The following is a 17,174-nucleotide window of genomic DNA, read 5'->3' as shown; positions in this document are numbered from 1 at the left end:
CATTAATTAGGTAAATGAGTAAGACACAATTCACAGTTCATTCGCCTATTTATTTACTCAGGGGTTTCAGCTCCTGAAAAAATATTTCCCCCACACTTAATTCAAGTACCAAAGGCTCATCATGTGCTATAATAATGAGCAACTGTGGTGACTTGTTAAAAACATGCTAGTAAACTGATTCACATTAAACACTGAGTATGATGTTAATACAAAACCCTCCACCAGGAGGCAAAGACTGCTGTCATAACAAATATTCTGGACTTTCAGCTGACCATCTTAGTTCAATATTTCCATATTAAATTACAAATGCTATTTCAAGACACACAATTTCTATCAACTGCTACTGGTAACACGTATGGGACCAGAGTGTCACACACTGGAATGGAAGTGCAAAGGATCAGCAGGCTTTCTTCTTGGAGAGAGACAAACTGCTCTCCAAGTTCTCAAGTGGGGATCGCAGGAGGATGTCCCTTCATCCCCACAGTGTCACCCAAAAGTCCAAGACCAGACTGACAGAAACTGGAAACCTTTACTGTTGGCTGGGTCAGTGATATACTACCAGACAGTACAGCACAGCTTTACGTAGGTCTCAGGGTCACTTCCAGGGAAAACTAACATTAGTCTATATTAACATACTTTGGAGTTGTCTCTGGCACACTATAGCATGTAAGCTGGGTCACTACACAATTTCCAGAGTGGGCAAGACACGCATCCCGGGTATGGCCTCTGGGATAAACAAGCCCTTTTGTGGATTGCTACAAATGCTTTACATTTGCCCAGGAGGCAAATGCTCTGATGACCATCTCAGATGAGAGCCAGATGTGACTCCTCACAAGACGGTACTGAGTGATGGCCAGGAGTCCAGACTCTCAAACAGGGGGAACCAAGTTTCCATCCAATCTACTGCCACCTTCTAACTCTGTGACATTGGGCAATATTTACTGTATTTTTCCATGCATAAGACGCACCCCACTTTTCCAACCCCAAATTAAGAAATCAATATTTTAAACATTTTGCTGGTTTTCCTCTTAACGCCCTCTTCTTTTTTGGCATCTTAAGGAGTTGTTCTTCCTGTTTTCTCCACTGTCTGATCACACACTCAGTGGGAGGAGGTCCAAATTGTCTCTCTGCAGCTCTAGTTCCATGCTCTTTTGCATAGCTGAGCACATTCAGTTTGAATTTTGCAGAGTAAGACAATCACTTACAGGTATTTATCTTTTTTTTTTTCTTTTTTGACATCTTTATGGGCTCAGAATGCTCCAGTCTCTGTTGCATCTGCACACTCTCCACCTCCACCTCCACCTCCAATTACAGCACCAGCTGACGTCACTAACAATAAGGCTCATGATTGGAGGAAGCCTGTTTGACAAGGTATAGGCAGCTATGCACCTGCAAGACTCCCTCCTTGTCTGACTTCTGTGTATAAGACGCCCCTCGATTTTCAGTCTAACAATTTTAGAAAAAGTATCTTATACATGGAAAAATACAGTGACCTCTCTACTCCACACCTTCCTCACCCATAAAAGGGGGACAATTCCACTTCCCTGACAAGGCTGCTGTCAAGATTAAATTAGGAGCTAATGATGTCTCTGAAATGTTAATGCAGTGCCTGCACCCAGCAATCTTTCATTGACTTCTCACTGTTGCTGTTAGAATGAGTAATAACCAGGATGGCCAACATAGGTCAGTGTTGTGTAACACTATCTGGTGATCAGAGACAAAAAGTTATTTGGAAAAACTGCTGTAACATTTTCTTCCCTATTTATAATCTCTTTAAAAGCATTTAGACAAAGTTTATTAAATTTGCTTGGCCTCTCTTAAAAAACACTTCTCATATTTACTCAGCCATGATGTTCCAAGACTGGGCTTTACCATCAAAGCAGTTGTACCTGTAGCTGAGTGATGGTATAAAAATAGAAACTTAAAAAATTCCCTGCCGAAACCGTTTGGCTCAGTGGATAGAGCGTCGGCCTGCGGACTGAGGGGTCCCAGGTTCGATTCCGGTCAAGGGCATGTACCTGGGTTGCGGGCACATCCCCAGTGGGAGATGTGCAGGAGGCGGCTGATCGATGTTTCTCTCCCATTGATGTTTCTAACTCTCTATCTCTCTCCCTTCCTCTCTGTAAAAAATCAATAAAATATATTTTTTAAAAAATTCCCTAATAATAAATAGCAAGGAGAGAAAAGTCAGGTTAGTAAAATACCCCCCCCCCCCCCAATCTTCGTTTTCCAGTTTAAAAATATTTGGTTATCATCTTTCTCTCTGAAAAATGCTGGATCATTCCTTTATTTCCCTATGTTTTTTCTATGGGAATTTTGAAGAAAGCATTTATTCTCTCTTGTTCTAGCTTCTAACTAACAACTAATTGAAAGTACTGAAGTGAAATATTTATTGAGAACCTTTAGATGATTGGATGAGAAAGGAAGAAGAAGGAGGAGGGAGGAGGAGGGAGGAGGAGGGAGGAGAAGAAGGAGAAGAAAGAAGAAGAAAGAAGAAAGAAGAAAGAAGAAAGAAGAAGGAAGAAGGAAGAAGGAAGAAGGAAGAAGGAAGAAGGAGGAAGAAGAAGAAGAAGAAATAGAAATTTTTACCTTTTGCAACAGCATGGTTGGACCTGGAAATTATTATGCTAAGTGAAGCAAGGCATTCAGAGAGAGACAAATGCCATACGATCTCATATGTGGACTCCAGTCAACAAAATACTTAACAAACAAAATAGAAACAGAAGCATAGATACACAGAGCAAACTGACATCTGTCAGAGAAAAGAGGGTTTGGGACGCTGGGTGATAACAGGTGAAGGGATTAAGCAAAATATATATATATGTGTGTGTGTGTATATATATATGTATATATATGACACATAGACATGGACAACAGTGTGGGGCTAGCCAGAGGGGAAGGTGGGTGGGGGAGGTGGATATGGGCAAAGGGGGGATAAATGGGGACAGAAAGAGACTTGACTTTGGGTGATCAGCGCACGATGCAGTGTGATGTTTTATTAAGTTTTACACTTGAAACCAATGTCACCCAAATAAATTCAATTTAAAAAACCTTATACGCTGTGCCTCATAGCTGCGGCAAGATCAGAAACCCAAAGCTTCTCCTTCAAGGTATTACAATCATTCTCCATAGAAGAAAGGGTTAAAGAACCAACTGCTTTAGGGCATTTGGGGTAAGTAATAATAGTTCTTGGAAAATATTAGCATGCCAAGTCAATGCACATATGACTTATTTCAAATAAAAAGCTATAACTACGATTCTGGTGAGTTATATAGGGAATTATGTATTAATTTCTTGTTACAAACTCAAAAAAAGCTAATTATCTTTTAGTTCCAGAAGGTCTAGTAAATAATTCTGTAAATCAAAATTTTCACTAATTAGTCTTAGACTGTTTAAGTTTTTTTCTCCAAGTTAGTAAAGTTTTACACTAAAAATAAGTTTATTCTTCGTGAATGTAAGTGGAATTTTGTGGTGAAGGATATTATAAATGATTATGCTTTTAAGGTTGGATGGGGCAGCAGAATTCTCAGCCTCCTGGGCCAGTGGTACCCAGCACGTGTACCTGTACAAAGCTGAATTTCGGGGAGGAAAGCGACAGTCCTCGAGTTAGGTTTCTGTAGCCGGTTGCATTTTTTCATAGTGGAGTCTACTCACCAGCTTTCCCCTCTGCTGGGCTGACCTGGTTTCTCGCAAGGTGTACACATCTCCGCAGACGGAGATCTCGCGCCAGACCCCGGGCTGGGACTCCTCAGTGAAGCCCCCTCTGGGGTGCATCACCAGGACCCCATTTGTAGTGAGCCCGTCCATGTGGCCATCGGGGTTTTTCCATTTTGCTGCCTTTTCCTGGAGAATAGAGAAAGCATGCTAAATGAAGGGATTCCAGAATCTCTTTAAAATATTGGGTAGGTGCGGAGGGGATGGAAGTGGTGAATTTTTGATTTAAAGTGAGTCAGAATAAAATGTCCAGTTAGCCCAACAATATGGAAGAAGTGGTAAAATGGATGAATAATTTCTCTCCAGAGACACATTATATTTATCTCAGGAGCTTAAAAACAAACAACCTGAAGCCTGGGCCTCTCCCTCACAGGTTCTTTTTCACAACCCACCCTCCTCCCTCCAGGTGATTCCAGAATCTTCTGTTTATTTGTGCAGTGCTTTCTTCTCATCATCTAAAGATGCGTTGTATGAACTCATTATCAGGGAAATGCGCAGAGGAGGGGAAAACATTTCTATTAAACATACAAAATTTCAACAAATGTGAAGCCAACAATATGCGGCCACTATGTTTTCATATGCATCAGTGCAGAGGATGTGGGTGGAAGGCTCAGCAGCTTGTTGTAATGGCAGGACAGACACCTGGACACCTGTGCTGCAGGGATTTGGCTCCTCTCTCTTGATGCGGATATTGCTCACATGACTTAGGGGAAAATCCTGAGTACAATAAGCCAGGTCTGATGATTCCAACCCCTTGCTAATGGCTGGTTTAGGGGTGGGCATGTGGCGGATCTGGCCAGTGGGACCTGACTGAGTCTTCTGGGAGGCTGCCTGGAAAAATTTCTAGTAAAAGAGACAAGAGACAAGGGATAAACTGCCTCTGCCACCTCTTCTTCGGCCAGAAGCTGCCGTGCGGCAGGGGTATGTGGTAATGCAGCAGCATCTCTCACCCATGGGAAGACCTCGCCCAGAAGCTAATGTACCCAGAGGGAGAGGGCAAGACAGAAAGACACTGGTTCCTGGGATGTCACAGAACCGCTGAACCAAGCAACCCTGCAGTTGGCCTTGCTCGGCATTTCCTGTAATGTGGGATAATACAATTTTATTATGGTTTAGGCCATTTTGAGTGTTTTTATTTTCCCTACAAAAAATATCCTGATTCAAAAAAGGAACTATATGGGCCGGCCGGTTTAGCTCAGTGGTTGAGCATCGACCTGTGAACCGGAAGTCACGGTTTGATTCCCAGTCGGGCCATATGCCTGGTGCCCAGGTTGCAGGCTCAATCTCCAGTATGGGGCCTGTAGGAGGCAGCCAATCAATGATTCTCTCTCATCATTGATGTTTCTACCTTTCTCTCTCCCTTTCACTTCCTCTCTGAAAACTGGATATTCACTAAAACCTTTGGATTTAATTTACATGGAACCCTATGAAGGCAGAAATTTTAATGTTTTGTTCTCTGTGATATCACATCTATAACCGAATATACAGCAAACACTCAATTTCAGAAAGAATGAATAATTGACATTTTCCTTTGAACTCTATCTAGATTTGACCATTTATTTTCCCTATAAAATAAACCCCCTTAAAACTATCATAAATACATTACGCAAAATGTTAAGATATACTTTAAAAATTAATTCCTATACATACTGTAATTATTATAGCAAATAAAACAAGTAATGGTGATTATTTTCAGATTTTTAATAACAGCTTTTCAAACTGGCCATCTGAAAATTAAAATCTCAAAATTTAAGTAGAGGCATCACGTAAAATACATTTTTTGGTCACAATTATATGTCATATATGATAATAATGGGTGCTTTTCTTTTTCTTTTTTTATTGATTTCAGAGAGAAAGGAAAAGACAGATAAAGAGAAAGAGAGAGAGGAAGGGAAAGAGAGAAAGAGAGAGAGAGAGAGAGAGAGAGAGAGAGAGAGAGAGAGAGAAAGAGAAACATCAATGATGACAGAGAATCATTGATCGCTGCCTCCTACAGGCCCCACACTGGGGATCGAGCCCACAACCTGGGCATGTGCCCTGACTGGAAATCAAACCATGACCTCCTGGTTCACAGGTCAATGCTCAACCACTGAGCAACACTGGCCAGACAGTGGGTGCTTGTCTTGAAACAAAGTACTGAATAGTACTTACTCCAAGAAATATGTTTTTGGAAGAATCGAATCCAGCTGCGAATATCCGTGCTGTATAAGGCTCATTCCTGTCACAGACAATCCTGCAGGCAAACCTGGATATGGTGCTTTGTGTGATCTGCGCTTCGTCACTGTTCTGACCGCCGGAAACTGTGTCTGTGACGACGAAGTCGATGGGGCTCTCGGTTGATCTGCCCACCTGAGTAAATAAAAGCACTGATAGCTCACTTGAAAAATATGTCATCATATTTTGCTCAAATGGAGTGAGAGTTCAGGATCCCTTTAACATTCCTTATCTCTGCTCTGAAGGTCAGAATTTAAGGGAAAAGAAGAGCCCTAACCCAGACCTAAGATCAAAAACCTGTTACCATTCCTCAGTGTAAGGAGGATGTAAAGGGCTAGTCAAGTCAGCCGAAGTTTGGATGCAGTCAAATGAAAGATTTAAAAAGCTGGTTATAATATTTCAATTTGGGATTTTAAAAAAATTCTCTTGGGAAAGTCTAAAAAGTTGCCAATAATATTATATTGGCTTTCTTTCTTTGGTTAAGTTTAAATGCTGTCAAAAAGCATATATTTCATTGGCCAGATCTTACAGTTCTAATAAAGCTTTTCATATTCAATAAATCCAAATAAGACAGGAATTGTTCTGTCCTGTGAACAGAAGTGTTTGTTTACAAATAAGGAAATCTCAAGACAAAATAGTAAAATGTTTATGTAATGATTTTCTATGGATCTCTACTGGAAAACGGTGATGATATATATGCCCAAGAGACTTCTTAACTTAAAATCACTTATATGTAAGTGAATAATCTCTTGCTAAACATATTAATGCTCTAACAATAGTGACTTTGATTCAGAAGCTGCCAACGGGAGGAACACAAATGTGTACATGTAAGATCCCCAAAAGGAAATTTCCCAGAAATCTTTATCTGGATCTCAAAATTCTACCTAAAATATAAGCAATGTAATACACTTTTTATCCAAATGCATAAAAGGGAAGGTATTAATATATATTGCATAATTTAGCTCTGCTTGCTTCCTGGAACAATATTAAATTTCTTTTGTAAGTCTCACATATATATTCTCATGCATAGACTATCGCAAACCAACCAACAATAGATATCTCTTTTCTCCTGTATTTTTTTTTTTTTTTTTTTTTACAAACCTTAATTTCTTGTCCTAATGAAATGTGCCTGGAATAAACTAAACCACTGGGCTCACGGAAATTCATCAACTTAACTAGATACATATTGCCTGAATGTATGCATTTCAGGTTTAGAAAACCTGTAACTTGTTTAAAAATGCAACATAAAATGTAAATTAGAGGTATTACAAAATCATATCATCATACAGTTCATCTTTCTGAAGTGGCAGGCTCTCCTCTCTGCTAGATTCATTTAAAAGCTGGGCATGTAACTCAGAAGTTCTGATTCAGACCACTCTAATTTTTTTAAAGTCCCTTTTAAGTCTATTTTCTTAGCTACTTTCAAGTATATAATCAACATTATTAACTATAATCACCATGTGGTATATTGAATCCCCAGAACTTACTCATCTTACATCTGGAAGTTTATACTGTTTGACCAACATCTCTACCAAACCCCCTCCTCCATCCTCAGCCCCTGGAAACCACCATTCTGAACTCTGTTTCTATGATTTTTATTTTTTTAAAGATTATACATGTAAGTGATATTATATAGTTTTTGTCTTTCTCTGACTTATTTCACTTTAAAATACTTTTATTCAATTAAAGAAGTAAAAAATACTTATGCAAAATATTTCACAAATATAGGAAAGCATAAAGGAGAAAATAAAGGCTACTCCAAACTCAGAAACAAACCCATCCTGAACCTCTATTCCAATGAAGCTTAGAAAATGTGAAAAGTTCTAAAACTGCCTGGTCACCACACAAAACCAGAGTTCTCATAACAACACAGTCTCTGACCTTATTTGTCACCTCCATGCCTTTTTAAGTTGTTACAAGTTCAAAGCTAAAACCACGCTCCAATAGAATGTCACACAACTGCTCCTTGTCTACAGCGATTATTCTCTTCAAGAAAGGCCATTCTGATCTCATCCCAAGGTATTAAATTAATGTCTTGATGAATTAACTGAAATTGACTGTAATACATGACATTTTATTTCAGCTGGAACATACTGCTAGGATCAATTATTTCAAGTCATGATACTTATCTGACTGGTCATATAAGATTTGTTTATCAATTCGCTTCCACTTAAAACTAACCTGCAGAGCTCGAGTATAATCTTACTAGAGGCCTGATGCACGAAATTGGTGCAAGAGTAGGTCTTCCTTCCTCCACAGCTGCCAGCACCGGCTTCCTTCCCTCTGGCACCTGGGACCCGGGCTTCCCTTGCAGCCCCAACTTCGTCCGGAAGTACATCTGGTCTAATTAGCATATTATGCTTTTATTATTAATATACTATAGAACACAAACTTCAGGGGGCTTTTGTCAGGAAAAAAATTGAGCCACTATCCTATTGAAAACTCACCCACTGTGGAAAAACTTGGTCCTGTTCTTTCTTTTGTTTATTGGATCAACTTTACATTATTTCATGTAGACAAGCCAAGATATTCATATAGTGCTGATATTCATACAGTAGCCACATGGAGAACTTTAATCCTTACTACTGATACAGACACAGCATTGTTCAGCACTTTACATTTTAATATACCTAGAAGAGTTTGGGTTTGCTTGCCAGTCGAAGTCAGTAATCTGAAAGGGCCTCCCTCACATTTCCCAGACCAACCCTTCCCACGTCCCTGCACCTGTAACGTTATTTGGCTTCCCTCCTAAGACAAGAATGACATATTGCTGCTGCTATTCAGGACCCATCTCTCCACGGATGCATGAGATCCCAATGTTCTCAGCCTCCTAAGGATTTTGCTCCCAATATTTGCTCCTGCCACCCCTCTCTCCTGCATCATCAATTTCTCTCTGGAGACTGGATCATGCCAGCTACCATACACACCCTGGAGCTTCTCAAACTGTGCCTCCTTGGAGGAAAGAACAAGTTTTTTTGTTTTGTAAATTTCAACTTGCCACTGATACCTTATAAAAATACAATAACATGAGTATTAGAAATGATCACCCATTCCGATGCTTCAGGAATACCAAACTGCTGTAACAGCTTCCAATTTCCTACTCATCTTGCTCTGTGTTACCCTCGGTTCTCAAACAGCTCCAATCTTGAACAATTCGGTTCTTGACCAAGTTTTTCATAAAAAAATGTCTTGGTTGACCAAAACCTTCAGTTTTCCACCTGACAACCCTTTTGTGCTGATACCTCAGCATGATAAAAAGCATCTCTCAGGCAACAAACAAAGGAGAGAATGCTTTTGTTGCTGGCCCATATACAAAATATACTATTAGCACAATTAAAACATAAAGAGGCCATCAAGAGTGCTAATGTTGCTAAGGGTGTGAAAATGCTCATGAAACAACAACTGCAGGCAATTGAATAGGTAGAAAAACTGCTGTTGACTGGATCAAGGAAAAGCAATTAGCTAGTGGTAGCATTTCTGAGGCAGTGATATATGAAAAATTCGTTTAAAGCTAGTAGTGGGTAGTTTGATAAATTTAAGAAGTATTTATAAATTAAACAGTAAATTAGACATGTAGTGTATATAAGAAAGGTTAAAATTGAATCATTTGGGGGTCTGGAACAGATTAATACAACTAATGGGAAAAAAATGATTCGGTTTTCAAACACATCGCTTCTCAAACAGCCTTCAGGAACAAATTAAGTTTGAGAAACGAGGTGCCAGTTACTGTTAACAGACTTTTTGCTGCTCTGCCCAGGAGTTTGAGTAGCACTGTTCTTGTCTCTTGTCTTTAAAAAACACTTTCCTTTGCCAGCAGGCAACCCTCAAACTATTACCTCATTTCTGATTCATTTAACAGCAATACTTCTTGAAAAACTCCTCACTAGTTACTGCTTCCATTTCCTTACTCATTCCCTTAACATCTCTCCTCAATCCACTGCAACTGAGCTTCTCTCCCAAGGCTCTTGCGGAAGTTTCAAGGGCTTATAGTCAGCCAGCATATCTGACACATTTGTACCTGGCATTCAAATAATGAAACCCCTCTAGGCTAGTTGGTAAATAGCTCCCTTTCCTTCTCCTTTTGTTCTCTCCCTGGGTAATCTAATCAAATCCCAGCTATTAGCCGCAAAGCCCTGATCTCTCCCCCAGGGTTCAGACTAGCACACCCAGTGCACACACTGGATGTCTAATAAGCATATCAAATGTAACATGTTCCAAACAGAACCTAGGTCCCTCTTAGACCTTGGATTCCCTATGTCAATGATTGGCATCCAATTTGCTCAAGCTAAAAATCAATAACCAAGAATTATCCTTGATTCCTTCATCCACACCTATGTTTAATCTTATTGAAATCCTGTCCACACTACCTCCAAAACACATTTTTCCTCATCTTTGTTTCAGGTACCACCAGCTCTTACTTGGATTGCATTACCTTGGCTTCCAAACTGGTTTTCCAGTTTCACACTGGCCTCCTACATTCTCCTCTACAGAAAGTAGCTGGAGCTATCTTTTAAAAACATAAATCAGATTATAACTCTCTCTTACTTAAAATCCTCCAACAGCTTCTTCCAAACTCCTAGAATAAAACCCAAGTTCTCTACTTGGCCTAAAGGCCCTACCTCTCCCCGCCTCTGCCTGCCTTTCCAAGGTCATCTCAGGTCATTTCCCTCCTCCTTCACTCTGCTCCTACCCTGAGGCCTTGGCCTTCTGCCTGAATGCCTGCTTGTTTGTGGTCTATTTGCCTCCTCTAGAATGTAGGCTCCATGAGAGGTAGCCATAGTGGTCTATGTTCAGGAACTAGGTGAGTTTCTGACACACAGTAGGCACTCATGAAATGCAACTGTGAATAGAGGATTATGGCAGTGAGCTTGAGCACTGTGAAATAAACACACTCACACCTTTTAAGAAATAACTATTGAAAAAATAGTGTTATTCTTAAACATTTTCCTCAACTATATAGATGCTAATGTTACCATCAAAAACTACTAAGATATTCAGTAGAATGAAAAAAAAATATTGGGAATATTATAAAATAAAATGGCATGAAGAGTAAAACCACTTACTATTTTGTCTGAATTTGATAAATCTTACTTTTGAGTTCAAACTAGCACTTAAATAACTATGTCTATACCTATGACTATGACTATAATGATGGCTCTATCTACCCATAATTGTTTAGTCATCTTACAAGACAGCTAACACATTAACATGGTTCAAGAAATAAAAAAGTATGAAATACCTCCCTGTATATCACCTGCCTATCCCTCTTCCCCAAAGGCAACTGCTTTACTTACTGCATATAAGCATTATTTAAACATTTAATAATACTTATTTAATATTTAATGATTAATATGCTATTTACAATTTAATATATTTAATATTATTTACTTTACTAACATTCAACATTAATCTTAACTAAATATAATGCTATCAATGACTCAATAAAAATATATTTAATAGTATTAATATTTAATTCTTTAAATATGTTTGGAACTCTTTCTGTGACTGCTTATTCTGTTTTATAGTCTTGGAGGCCCCGACTATATCCCCAAATTCACGGAACTGGTCCCCTACTAAAGTATATTTAGGTTGTTTGTAATCTTTTGTTAGTAAACCATGTGTCAAGCAGAAACTTGATAAAAATATCATTTTGTAAGTATGCAGGGCTATCTCTGAGGTAAATCTCTAGGAAGAAAAGAGCTTTAGGAGAAGAGCTAAGTCTAAGAGTGTAAACATTTTGTATTTTTCATAGTTATTTCCAAATCACCATCCCATAGAGATCATACCAATTTATCGCATGTAGAAGCCTGCCTCCCACATCTTTGACAAAACCTTTTGGATTTTTGCCAGTCTGATAAATTGAGCATATTTTCTTATTTGCAAGAGTTATTTTAATCCTTTTTGATGTATCTATGATACTTTTTTTTGACATTTGTTTCAACATCATTTAATAATTTAACTCTCCATATATAAATGCAAAGCCCATGGTTTCCAATTTGTGTTTGCTTTATTTGTTTTTTTAAATTAGCCTTGATTTTAATTTTCTGTTGTTTTAAAGTACCAAATCTTGGATATAGTAATCCTCTTTTTAAACTAATGATAATTTTTTTCCCCTTTATTACTTCCTTCCTCCTACTTTCTTTTGATGTATTTCTGGACATTCTAATATATATCACTAGAACTTTTCCTGAACCTCTACTTTCTTAGTGTCATTTTTTTAAACAGAACTTTTTGAGATAAATGTTCAATTCCCTGGCCCTTTGATCCTCTCTTCTTCCCTCCCTTGCTTCCTCCCTTCCAAATAATAAAAGCACTTAAGTTTTTACATTTCTTTTGAGTATGCTGTCAGTCATATCAAATGAGTTTTGCTATATAATGTTCCCAGTTGTTTTTTAAAAAGGCCTAAAATTGTATGTTTGATGTCACCTTTCATTCAAGTGTTATGCAGGAAGTATTTTAAACATGTTGACTTTTAAAAGTAGCTGGCTATAAAAATTTTATTCTTGTTATTAAAGTCTATTTTTATTACATTGAGATCTGAGAATGTAGCCTTTATACTTCCTTCTGCAGTTTTAGAATTAAGTTTTCTTAGTCTCTCAAACACCAATCAGGAATAATCCTCACCTCTTTCCCCTTGGGTATCACTAAAAGCTAATGTGCTAGAAGGTCTGATCACATATCAAAATATAGAACTGAAGGAATAATGTCCTAAAATTTCCACTAAAAAGAAACATGTTACCTGAAACATATCCGTATCTTTATCGTGTGTATATTCGACCACCACAGTCTGATTCCTTGACAGAGTATATGATATACTGTGTTGACCTTTGCAGCTGATTGCCTAATAATGAAATAGAAAAAATAAAAATTCGTTAAAATTTCATTTCAACAACTTACTCACAATTCAGTTTGTAGTAGAGACATCATTCTACCAGCAAAACCCAACGCGAGTCAGCATTTTCCTAACACTTAGAGCCTGTCCCTGTGCTGTGCCCTGATTCAGAGCACTCAATAGTCGAAATTCTGGTGTTACCCAATATTATATCTTAATATGAAAAATATTTGTTATTTCAATTCAAAGCTAATTTACTAGTTTGCAAGTCTTGATTTAATCATAGTCCAGTAAACATCCACTTTCTGTTACCTTAACTCAGTGATAAAATTTTAGACTAATATGATTGATTTACAATTTTAAAACTTTTTTCACACCACATAGGTAAGTCAATAACATTTTTATAGTATTTTCCTATGTAAGAGAGATTATAATTATAGTAAAGATTCACTGAAAAAATTAATGTTCTGTAAGAATTTCTATATAGTAATGTACTTGTCTAGCTGATAATCGTATTTATACTGTTCTACATCTTATTTAAATCTTCTATAAAGCAGTTGCTTAACCCAGATAACTATTGAATTAATAAATAGGGTAGCTACGCTGGCTTTATCTTTATATTTTTAGACTAAAGTTAATAGTCTTATTCAAAAAATCTAGAAACCAATAATACAATATTGTTCTTATTTCCCCCATAATGATATATTTGAATACATCTTAAGTTGTGGTCGCATACTTTTATATTTCCAAATTAACAACAAAGTTTACTTAAATTGTACTTCAAATTATCCCAATGACATTTTATCCATTCTGCTTTATCTTCATCTCCACTCCTTTACAGTAAGTACAATAGAGCTTTCATAAGCCCACCTACTAGACACTTACTGGAGATGGTACTGTCTGAAGGTCAGGAAAGCATGTGGAAGTAGCTGGACACACAGGGCGTGCCACTGAAAATGTCTGAGCATGTATATATGGCTCACATAACTGCTTAGAGTAATAAATAGTGTGACATTCCAAATCAAGTTAGACGTTAGCCTGGTCCATCTCATGCTTATTTAATCAGGTGCCCTGAGAAACTGCATGGCCAAACTGATGTTCTTTTGTATGTTCTTCATTAAGATAATATTAAGCATTAAAAATAAAAATAAAAATATTTTATATGAGCAGGAACCTAAAAAATACTTCTTATACTACTCCACTTCAGCAACAAATATAATCTTAAATTTTTATTGGTATGAATCAGATAAATTCAATGGTATTGATAAAATGACATTTTTTGAAAGTCAAATTAATATAGCACTATTTCCAATTTAAGATGAGTTGATGTTTATCTTTATAGTTAAGTGACAAAAATCCATTTTAAGAAAAATAACTTTATTAAACTCAAACTGACAAAACTAATAACCAGGGAGTATGTATACAATAATTTATTTTAGGATTTTTAAAAAAGTGTTTATTGCATTTACAAGTATTCAATTTACAAATGAATCAACTAAAACATAACTTTCTTGGCACACATGCTACATAAAACAAGAATGTCTGGCCCTAACCGGTTTAGCTCAGTGGATAGAGCGTCGGCCTGAGGACTGAAGGGTCCCGGGTTCGATTCTGGTCAAGGGCATGTACCTTGGTTGCGGGCACATTCCCAGTAGGGGGCGTGCAGGAGGCAGCTGATCGATGTTTCTCTCTCATCAATGTTTCTGACTCTCTATCCCTCTCCCTTCCTCTGTAAAAAAAATCAATAAAATACTGACCCACTGGTGCCGTCTGGGACAGCAGCCCTGAAGTGAAACTCTTCATGCGTAAAACTTCCTACCTTAAATTATAAACTTTGTACTCTACCCTGTAGCATTGTAATTATAACATTTAAACAGGTCTTCCAAATTTGCTGGGACATTGGTGCCCCAAGTAGACTTGCTGTACTCACCCCCATGACCTCACACAGCCTGGCACCCCTCCCCCCCAGCCCCCTGCCACTCTGGCAGGCACCAGAAATAGCCCTTTTATAGACTCTAAGTTGTTATTGACCCAATTCTTCTAAGGTGTTTTATTCTAAAATTATTCTTCTGATTTGAGCTATTATATGCCTATGAAACATATTAAAAAGTCTATTTATAGGAAGTGGAGCCAATCTGGGAAATGCCCATAGCAAAGAGAAACTCAGAGATGTAGGTGAACCCCTGCTGGCCAACCCCAAACAGGGAAGAAAGCTCAGGGACTCTGAGGTCTTGAATGCCTGACCCAGGATACCCTGAATATTGAGCCCATTAAAGAAAGTTTATAATTTCAAACTTCTGCCAGGCTTTTTGTTTTTTTTAAATATGGCTAAACCTGAATCACCAGGGTTAGGAAAGGTGGGTGATTTGGGGTTAGAAAAACACCTTTCTGAGACTTTGTGATTAAGGAAGTCCCAGCCCAGGGTTACATTCTGGAAGCCTCTGGATGTGGGGAAGACTAGGAAGTGGGAAAAGATATTCTGCAGGGAGAAGCAAGTCCCGGAGGGTGGCGGGTGGCCCCAGCCAGCAAGCAATGCAGTGCCCTGTAGCAGGGATGGCAGAGGAGCGAGGGGTGCCAGCCACCTCTAACTCACTCTGCAGTGATTTCCCTGTTAGTGCTGAGCCAGGAGAGGAAGCTTGCCGTAAAAGAGACCTGAATGCCAGTGCCCTGGGGCCCAAACAGGCTGTACCCACAGCGGAGAGAGGCATGGCAATGAGCGGGCCCTAGAAGCCTGGGATTCAAGCCAGGATTAAGATTTGGAGCAAAAAGTGGCAGTCAAAACCAGGACACCTAAGGCCACCACTGGGAGAAGTGCCCGATTCCCGATGACATGAATTAGGGCTCATGTAATCTTGGTTGCATATTAAAGTCTAGAGTGGGGCCAGATCTGTGTGGTTAGGGGGCGCTAAGGGGAAGAGTATAAACTTAACATCCGTTTTTGCTTACTTTCCGGAAGTATATAAGGCATTAGCTTTTTTTAATTTGGTTAGAGGTATCAAATTTTCAATAATACCTTTAACGTTTAAAATAGGACTTTTAGAAATACACCTTTTAGTAAATGACAGATTCACTGACTTGAGTCAATCTTTTCAGGTATTATGGAAATGAAATTCCCCCTAAGGCACAAAGTTGCTTTGAAATCTATTTCTGAAATATCAGAGAGTGGCTAAGCTCTTCTCTTGGCACTCACCATAATTTAGTTCAAACACAATTACTGTAACATAATGTGATTTTACTATACCAACTCAAATTTGGAAATTAAACACTTTATAAGGAAAACCAGCTCAACCAGCTTACTGTAGACACTGGTGATTTCCCACATTTACTTTCTACAGTGATGAGAGGGCAGGGTTGCTGCCAGTGCCTCAGAGGCAGCCCTGGTCTGGTCTCTTCTTCTATGCCCAGCACTATGGACATGCAGGCACTCAATGGATGCCAGATGAAAGCATACACTGCTCCAGATGCAAATGAGAGTCAGGGCTTTCCTCGGGTCTTCCCCTCCTCCTCCTCCTGTTCCAGCAAAGGTACCATTAGCGACACTCTCAGCCCCAATTTATTACATGTGAATTTTATCCAGTGAAAAATATCACCATTGGAAAATTACAGCATAGACCACTACAATTACAGATCCACAAAATAAAGGATTCCAACTTTACCCAGCTTAGGAATGTAAGCACTACTCTGCAATTCCAGGTGCCCACACTATGCCCATTCTGAGCCAAGATACTTCCTTTCTCTAGCCGAGATCTATGCTTTCTGAGTTTTACTCTGCTTGTGCCACGGGCCCAGCTCAGTCATCCTCTGCCATTCAGGGGAACAGAGAATTGGTTGTCCTGGTTCTGAGACTCAATTCTGAAACAAACAAGGTTCATAATGTCTACGGAATTCTCTCCCTCTTACAAACTCACACACACATAAGGCACTTAAGGAAGATGTATAATGTGTAATGATACCAGAAAGGCAATCCGGCATGATGCCTAATGGGATGGATATATGTCTTCATGGCAGCCAAAGAGCTTTCATTTATATTTTAAAAGTGTAAGGGACATAATAAAATCTTTTATTTGTTAAGAAGCAGTGGGTTAGCTCTCAATCACAAAAATAGAAAAAGTCCACTGAGAAACTGGTTTCTAAAAAACACTAATTTATCATAGTTATAATTTAGCCCATTTAGTTCAAGCTCTGTAAGGCTGCTAAGTGAGCCTAGGGAGAGAAAAGAATTCATCACTGAGGCAGATGCTGGTCTCCTACCTAATGCCTTTCTCCCTATTAGCGGAGCTGGCTTCCCATTAATTAAAAAGCCAAAGCACGCCATGACCAGTTCTCCCAGGCTCCTCTGAAGCCAGCACATGGGATGTGACCCAACCATGACCAGTGTGGAGCTCTTAGGGACAGGAGACATCAAGAGAGATCC

General features: G+C 38.7%; 1 protein-coding gene across 3 annotated transcripts in view; it reads right to left on the bottom strand.

Moving 5' to 3' along the window:
- The window catches only part of PELI2 (pellino E3 ubiquitin protein ligase family member 2), a 184,660-nt gene that overhangs the window by 8,511 nt on the left and 158,975 nt on the right, over window positions 1-17,174 (bottom strand). For all 3 annotated transcript variants that reach the window (XM_036308267.1, XM_036308275.1, XM_036308258.1), the window contains 3 exons: window positions 12,668-12,769; window positions 5,866-6,063; window positions 3,655-3,843 (listed from right to left, as the gene is read on the bottom strand). In XM_036308267.1, coding sequence (XP_036164160.1) covers window positions 3,655-3,843; window positions 5,866-6,063; window positions 12,668-12,769 — 489 coding nt within the window. The remainder of the gene's footprint in view (window positions 1-3,654; window positions 3,844-5,865; window positions 6,064-12,667; window positions 12,770-17,174) is intronic.

This window comes from Myotis myotis, unplaced genomic scaffold (genome assembly GCF_014108235.1).
Source record: "Myotis myotis isolate mMyoMyo1 unplaced genomic scaffold, mMyoMyo1.p scaffold_m19_p_1, whole genome shotgun sequence".
Lineage (NCBI taxonomy): Eukaryota > Metazoa > Chordata > Mammalia > Chiroptera > Vespertilionidae > Myotis > Myotis myotis.
Note: the sequence above shows the minus strand (reverse complement) of the source record. Positions and strands in the feature narration are given on the sequence as shown.